The sequence below is a fragment of the Alligator sinensis genome, unplaced genomic scaffold, assembly GCF_000455745.1.
Source record: "Alligator sinensis unplaced genomic scaffold, ASM45574v1 scaffold118_1, whole genome shotgun sequence".
NCBI classification, from domain to species: Eukaryota; Metazoa; Chordata; order Crocodylia; family Alligatoridae; genus Alligator; species Alligator sinensis.
The window spans coordinates 3,687,786-3,696,567 of NW_005841850.1; the positions used below are offsets into that span (position 1 = coordinate 3,687,786).

Below are 8,782 nucleotides of genomic sequence, written 5' to 3' on the forward strand. Positions count from 1 at the left end.
CCCACCCCCATGTAGTCCCCCTCCCAGTGCTGCCACCTCCCACCCTGAATGCAGCCCCGGCCAGGAAGCACCTGGCACCGCCTCGGCCACAGCCCACAGCTGCAGCCGCCCCACCCAGATCCAGGCGGTGCATACTCCCTGTGCCTGTTGGGGTGCACGCAGCAGCAGGGGCCACCGCACCCCTCCCCACGCCCCCCAGATGAGCCATGGCTCTGTCCTGCAACCTGCCCCGGCTGGGCAGTGCCTGCCGCAGCCCCACACCTCCCTCACCGCAGGGGCCTTGATCTGCTCCACCCACGCCCCTTCCCTCCTTTCACCACAACAGACTTACCGGCTGCATGCAGATCTTTCTTGCTGCCAGGCTGCTTATTGGAAATCAGATTGGTATTGGCTGATATGCCTCCTTAAAAATTAGCTATCAGTACCGCCCCGCCCAAATCTTATTGGTGCACCCCTAATCAAAGCATGTCCTTTAAATCAGCAATTTGTAAACTGCATCCCCACTGACCGCAGCAGCAATCTGTGGAAACAATTACTGGTAGCTTGCAGAGTGCTGGCTAGTTCATTTTTCCTAGCTGAGAAAAACAACAGTTGGGAGGTGATGATGAATTAAAGGGGTAATACACAGTGAAGTTTCTCCCCATCCTTGAAGAAAACTCATCCCTTACTACACAAATACCTGTCCAATATCACTTCACTGTATGAAAACTGGAGTCACCACGGAGGTGTCATATGATTGCAAATGAGAAGAGAGATGCCTTAAAGACAGGGATCTCTATTACTATTTTGTCCACACTGACTTGGCATGCCCTGATTTTTTTGTTTTTAATGTCCTTATTTCATTTTTTTTCCCACCCTATTAATCAGGTTCGATTTTGCTAATTGCCCACAGAGGACAACAGTGAAACTACTATATTACAATGCTGTATAAGGGACAGATTAGCAGAGAGTTTTTCACTGTGAACTCTTTTCATTTTAATAATTTTAGATATTATTAGTATTTATAATTTATTAGTAATAATTTTCAATTAATTTTGTCCATTTACAAACATTCACAGGAGGGTCCAGACCTTCATCTTCCACTTTTAATAATAAAGTTGACCAATTTTGCTCAATTCACTATCACTTTTTAATATTTCGGTCAACCACATTAATGATGGTTAATAGTCACATTAATGATGGTTAACAGTCAGGGCTAAAACCATTTCTTAAGAAATTAATAAAATGGTAACATTAAAAACATGCAACATGTTTACGACATGACAAAAAGATTTCTAGGGATCTCTAGAAGGCTTATTAAATGCTGATTTAATACTAACTAGCGTTGATTATTTTAGTTGACATCTTGTGATCATTAATCTCCATCCTACTCCAATTCTTCACCTGCTTTTCATTCAATGAATTATACAGAGCTCTTGCCTGTGGCAGCAACCTGCACTTGATGATATGATTTATATTTAGGAAGCTCCTTCCAGACCAATGTTGCCATGTTACTTGGTCTCAACATGCAACACAGACACAGTACCAACACCCCAGTGACAATACAAGCCTACCTGAAGCAAGCTGTGATAACAGACAGGTACAACTTTGTGAACAAACCAGTACCCCTCTTTTCAGTTTCCTTACTTGGAACAAAGATACTTAGCAAAAATAAAATTGCCCCGGCTGGGCCAGAAACTGGAAAGCAAACTATGTTTTGTTTTATTTTAAATAGGATGATTTTTTTCTAGCTGGGCTGAATTTTCTTATGACATAACCCTAGCACTTCAATGATTAAATCAACTAGATGGTTTTACCTGATCTAAAAAAAAAAGTTTACTTTTTCACAAAGCTGTGTTGAGGTTGCTCATAGAGTCAAACAGTGTTAGGGTTTTATTACTCACTTGAAAAGGTATTGCTTCATCTTCTGTAGGCATCATATTCATTAGAAACACAAAGAACCGTGCACAGCAGCTGTGAGCAGAAAGGGGAACTGGGAGGCCAGGTTTCTGGAGTCGAACTAACTCCTGGCTTTGGGCCAGTAGAAGCTACTCAGAAAATAGAAGTGCTGAACGCAGCTCGTTGCAAAAACTCAGGCCCCGAGGCAAGCAAGAGGCTATAAGCCCTCTTGTCAAGAATAGGAAAATAAATATGGGAGTAAACACTGATTAACTGTCAGTGCTGTAGTAATTTGAACACAGCAAAATTACAGAGCACACTCGTATGAGTAAGAGGCAGGAAAGCAACTCCTAGAAGATGCAAGTTAACAACAAAAAAATCACTGCCCAACACATCTTGCCGCCAAGAAATTTCTCCTGATATTCATTCCAGCTTTATCATACATTTCATTCATTTTTTCCCAGCTCGTGTCCCCGTGTATTGCATTACATGGTCACTCTCCTTGCTTATTACTCACTCCTCAAACATCTGCTGTTATAGACCCTCCAACTTAGCTGTCGCGCAGCCAAGATAAAGATGTTTAGCATATCTGTTCAATCATTTCTTCCATTATTCTTTTTGGAACTTTCTTTGATTTGTCAAAATATATATATATATATATATATATATATATTTTTTACTAATGTGACAGTCACAACCTAATAATATTCCAGGTGCAAATACACCAGAGCATTTTCACTTTGAGAGAAATTATCACCTTTCTCTGCCCTGGGATATTATGCCAATAAGCCCTATGGGCTTGTCTTCAATTAAACCACATTATTAGATCTCCCGCATGGAGCTCTTTATCCATAGAACGTGGCTATTTTGGATTATTTTTTAGCCACGTAGCTTATATACATCTACCTTATATTTCATTGTTATCCCCAGGATGACTTATCAATGTGGGTCTACCTAACTCGAAGAGGTGGCCAGCCAGGAGATCACAGGGCCAGCCTCCACATTCAGCTGATCATGGCAAATTTTTCCACCTCCCCACCACGCCTCTGGCCAAGGGGCCATGGTGGCCCTACCCATCACCACTGACTGGTTGCGAGGGCTGTCCATCATGCAGACCTGCCCCTATTGGTTCTGAGGGGTGGGTCCACATGACAGGCAGCCCTCTCAACCAATCAGCAGTGAGGGGTGGCAGGCATCTTGGGCTGCCCTTTGTGCAGGCAGTCCCCTCTCCCTACCCCACCCCAGCGGGCTGCATAGGCGGGCCAGTGTCACAAGACTGCTGGCTCCCTCTGGGGAGCCAGCACTTTATTTTCAGTAAGTTGTTTTTTCTTTTTTCTCGTGGATTTTGCGGGCAATGCTGGATTTTGTGATTTCCATGAAATCCATGAAATTACGATTTCAGTAGGTCCCTACTTATCAAGAGGGAGATATTTAGACTAATATGTATATATTTAGTTTGTAATGTCCACTTCAATATATACTGGTTATTAGAAGGTAGCCCTTTTAGGCAACTTAGTATCATTTGCAGCATGATTCCAAGCAACTCGTCAATAACATGAAAAACTTGAATTTTCACGAAGACAAGTTTCATGGTGGACAAAATTGAACAGTGAGCCAGAAGCATGTAGCCAATAATTTAATATTTACCCTGCTTAGGAATGCAGTAGCACTTAGTGTATTAACATACACAGAATATTAGTGAGGCTTTTTGTATACTTAGTTGGGTAACTGTTCACTTCCACATTCCGTTTACATATATAATATAAATACATTTACTGACCTGGGGAATGCTGGGAAGTTGCAAGTGAGGTCATGGAATTAGAGAGGTTAAGGTTAGCAGTAATACTAAGCTGGCTCTGCACTGCAGGAGGATATGGAGATGTAGGGGTCAACAGGGATTCCTCGCTGACTTCCTCATCAATTCCAGGCAAATAGGTGTCAATCAAGGCATCAAGAAACTTCACTATAAGCTCAGCATAGTCTGGGATTTGTGTTTGCTGTGGGGAAAAAAAAAAATAGATCTGTTCACTCTATTTTCCACTTTTAAAAAATAAGAATTTTGCCTTTAAATATTTTTTTGGGCTAAACTTTTGTCTATAAAATACTTTTAAGCCCTTTATGGGGACGCCTGTGAGGACACACTTGGAAATTAACCTGGAACTAAACTAATGTAAACACTACAGGTGACCTGCAGGAACAATCTGAGCAGGATGAAATACTTCATTGGCAGGTGGTGAGCAGTAGTTTTGAAATGTCCTTTTCAAGATGAACCGCTGGGGCTAACTCTGAAGAACGAATTATGAAAATCATTACCTGTACCTTTGAGCCTAACATCCAGAACACTACCCAAGCTAGACATCTTGTTACACTGATTTGATAGAACAAACTGTGGTATGGATGGTCATAAAAATCAACATGATTTTTTTACACTTATAGTGCCTTGTACAAAAAATAAAAGCAAGATGCTCAGGATCTCACCTCTCATTCTTACCTTAGAAAATGGTCCAGCAAACCTCCACAACCCGTTAAATCCAAAACCTGTGACAACAAATAATATTACCACTGCAGCACAAGCCTTTCACACACACACACACACGTGTGCACGTGCATGTGTGTCTGCACATATGCACATGTAAGCAAATCCAAGTGATTGATTCGAATATTTCCAAATGTTTGTTTCTTATGAAGTGTTCGTGTGTACACACACACACACACACACACTCTCTCTCTCTCTCTTTCCATAAGAAACAAAAATTAGGAAATATATGGAATCAATCACTTGCTTACACGTTGACATAAAATACCGTGAGGCAAATATAACAAAACCTTCCAAAATCTAATATCCAAATTATGTGTTTAATATCTGAACTGTAAAACTATTGTGGTTTTTTATTACATATACATTTTAAATATAAGAGATGAATCCAAAAACTCATATTTGGAAGGGGACACTGTCATGTTCAGTCTTAAGCATGAGTAACATTTGCAAAAGAGCAAGGAGACCAACCTAAACTCCATTTTCAAGAATAATGAACTTTCAGTCAGTCTGAATGATTGATAGGCTAAAGGTCAGATTTAAAAAGGAGTTTAGGCACAAAGAGCCTCAAGTCACCCTCGATCATAGAAATATGGAGGCTCTTTAAAATGATGACTTTAAAATACATTTTGATCCAGTAGATTACTGGGTTTCAATAAATTTTTAGCTCATTTCACTTACTGTTCATACATGTGGCTAGCCCAATACTCTTAACATTGACAGGCAAATACAGCAAGTCATTTTTTAGTTTAACCCTTTAACAGTTAACATGTTAAAGTTAACATGTTTAAACAACTGACTACATTTTTGGTAACTATCTGTAAAATGAAGGAAAAAACATCTAATGATTCTGGGTCTAACTGTTCTGCTAAGGCAGTAGTAGTCTTCAACCAGTTGTATTTGTAAAAGAAAAATACCAGCTACCTTTCTGACATGTAAGTACAGAGGAGTTTCAAAAAGAAAAAGAAAAAGTAGAACAATATTTACTTTGTAGGTAAGAAGTTTGGTATTGAGGTGGAGACTCTTCGTGGTAGACAACACTCTGAACTATCCCATGAATTGGATTCAACAAATTTGGATCTTGGCACAGCGACAAAAGAGTATTGATCTTGGAGTCCAATAAATTGTGCCTAAAGAAAACAGCAGTGTTTGAATGTTGCTTATCAAACTGAAGTTAGATAACCTAGATAGACTAGGTTCATTTAACAAAACTATTGTGGTGGGATTTTCAAAAGTGCCCAAGTGATGGAGGGGGTAGAGTACCATTCCTAGGGCTTTCCCTGAAATTTGCTCCCTTAAGTCATGCAGGCATTTCTGAAAATCCTGGTCATAGACAACAAACCATGTAACCCTTTTTTCTTTAATTAGCATTTAACAAATTATTTTAAAACGCAGAAAAGCAAATATTTGAACTTCAACTGAAAAATGTTGATCAAATGAATGACCCAAACTGCAGGCTTTGAGGCTGCGATTTTCAAAGGAGCTTCAGAGATGCTGGCTCCTCTGTCTCAAGCTCCACAAAAAATGCCAACTTTAACATACCTGTTGTGTATCTCATACAATAACATGTCTTACATCTTTAGTGACAGTAAAGTTAGCATATGTGCATATCATAGAGGATGGAAAAACTAGTGCTGGAAACTCCACTCTGTGATTCATCCACAAAAGAACTATTGCTGCCCAGGTTTGAGTACAAGGAGTGAAGCTTTCCCCACTTCAACCCTTTCAGAGCCTGGAGGGATTCCCACTACCGGGTAGGGAACAATTTACTCCATCCTTACTTCTGACAGTACTGGGTGCTGATTGCTGACAGCAGTGATTTCCCCAACTTGGAAAACTCATTTGCCTTCAACCTTTCTCGTGAAACTCACACACAGGCAGATGTAATGTCCTTTCTAGAATATGCACAGTTAAACTGAGAAAACAGACTCGCGTTACATTGGTTCTCCTAAACATCACTGGTTCCACACAGACAATACTAGGCTCAACTCATCAAATACACTAAGCAAACACTCTGTATGCATAACTAAATAGAAGGAACTAAACTTGGGCCATATTCTAAATATCTGTTTTGACAGGTGACTTAGACACCTGAAAATATTGTTTACTTGCTGGGCGGGGAAAAAAAAGAAATCACTTAAGCAGTCAAGTATAATGCTTTATTTTGTAATAACTAACTAATGCAGAGGCCAGCAACCCCCAGCACATTTGCCAGTGAGGCACACAAAGGCATTTTGCTTGGCACATGCTCTCAGGGCGTACGGTGGGCAAGGGGTCAGAACTGTGCTGCCACAACAAGTATCAGGTTCCTCGCAGCTCCACAATGGCCCGCCTGGAGGCATGTATGCACCCACAGTCAGCAATGAGTCAGGCCGGGGCTCCGCAGACCTCAGTGCAGCTGCTTGCAGCCTCCTAGCTGCTTGCCACAGCCAGCCTGAGCTCTGAGCAGGCCCCTGCTGCTCGGCACAGAGCCTGGGCTGCTCACAGCAGGCAGTGGGGACACTGCAAGCTGCTGCACTGGGGGCTGCAGAGCCCTCGCCCAGCTCATTGGTGGCAGCGGGTGCATGGACACCTCGGGGCAGATGGCAGGGAAGGAGCCAGAGCTGTGCTACCACAACAAGGATCAGGCCCCTTGGCTGCTCCACCATCTGCCCCTGGCACACCAACATCTTACAAGTCAAGGTTGGGGTGTTTTTGGCACTCTGCCCAAAAATGCTGCAGACCCCTGGACTAATGCATTGTGCCTATGTAAACATAAGCCCTGAAACTTAAATGAAAATGGACACTTCTTAGGTAGCAAATACAGATAATTTAGCAGCTCGGTTGTCTCTAATAGCTGCAATGAATGCTGGAAGCTTGGGGTAAAGTCTGGAAGAGACTAAGAGCCTATTAACTCAAATGGCAAACTGTGAGGTATGGTCAGCATCAACGCACGTGTCTCCAATACTGTGAAAAAGTGACTCCTGTGAAAGACTGCAACATGATAATTCAAGTTCCCTGGCCTTTGTTTCCACAGAGAGACCAGTCACCAAAACTGCTTATTAGTACCAGTGGCACCAGCTATTTACAACTCGAAAAATACTTTTCTGATAAGAATACTACAACACATGGATCACTAATAGGCATCAGCCTTCAGCACAGGTGTTGACTGGATTTGAACTTGGCTGCTAGACGTGAAAAATGTTATAATAAATCAAGTTTTAGATACTTACACAACGGGAAAGACCTTTGGGAAGACAACACTGGCTTCTGCTAAATACTCATAAAGAATTCGCTGGTCAAATTCGTCTGTAGTGTACTTTACTAAGGTTGCCTGCAATAACACAAAGGGGGGGGTGAAGAAAAAAAAGAAAAAACACAATCAGAAAGCTTCTATTCATAGTTAATTTTTAAAAGAAAGTTTCCAAATGTTACAGCACTTTTTCATTAATAGCATTTGACTGCTGACAATGCTACAATAGATGATCACACAGATATTTGACCCGGGGGTCAAATTATTCTGTGTGTATGACTATGTATGCAAAACAAGCAGAGCTTGCCATAATTATACACCTGTTCTCCTGAAAACAAGTGAACAGTTTACCTCATTTAGAGACAACTCTGACAAATATTGTTGAACTAATTTTAAAAAATGAGATTTATTAAACTTGCAAGAGTTTCAGTGAGATAAAACATTTTAAGCAAACATCTTGGAGAGGCCCTCCATAATTAGGTTCTGTACATGGAAAATTATGAATATTGTTATAATTTGCCATGCACGTAATCTAATTATTAGGAGGGACATTTGAAATGTGTCCCCACTGCCCACCACTGTGGCAGGGAAAGCGGTGGCAGTGGAGCAAGTGGTGAACACTGACATTAAGCTCAGACAAGTTTAAAACCCAATTTGATCAAATTCCAGCAACTTTTGTTCCTAAACTTTTTTATTTAAATAAGACACCCATTCTAGTTCCTTATTATTAGAATCACAATTTCTTTTGTGATTCTCATGTTCTGTAAGTCAAGCAATGGTAGGACACTGCAAAAAGATGCATGCACATAAACAATGAATACTATATCTTCCCCAATCCAAGACTAGGTTTTTCCCCCCATTCAACATGGGTAGGAGGGGAGGGGGAGAAGAGAAGAGCGTCTCATCTTGGATTTGAGCACCAGAAAACAGCTGCTGCAGCTCTGGCTCCAGCCCCAACCCAGATATGAAGCCACAACTGCAGCCGTCCGAAGCAAGGGCTGGCGCTGCTATCGCCGCTTCTGCTCAACTGGGGCCACCACCACTGCTGGATCGGGGCCAGTGTGCGTTACACATGTCCTGGACTGCAGCCTGAGAGACCGCATACGGTCAGCAGCAAGAGGAGGGAGAACACAGCA

At 41.5% G+C, this 8,782-nt stretch overlaps 1 protein-coding gene across 1 annotated transcript in view; it reads right to left on the minus strand.

Moving 5' to 3' along the window:
• NF1 (neurofibromin 1) overlaps window positions 1–8,782 on the minus strand; it is a 132,948-nt gene that overhangs the window by 15,934 nt on the left and 108,232 nt on the right. The window contains exons 54-57 of the mRNA XM_025210962.1: window positions 7,627–7,727; window positions 5,402–5,544; window positions 4,370–4,416; window positions 3,659–3,875 (exon numbers count right to left, since the gene is read on the minus strand). Coding sequence (XP_025066747.1) covers window positions 3,659–3,875; window positions 4,370–4,416; window positions 5,402–5,544; window positions 7,627–7,727 — 508 coding nt within the window. The remainder of the gene's footprint in view (window positions 1–3,658; window positions 3,876–4,369; window positions 4,417–5,401; window positions 5,545–7,626; window positions 7,728–8,782) is intronic.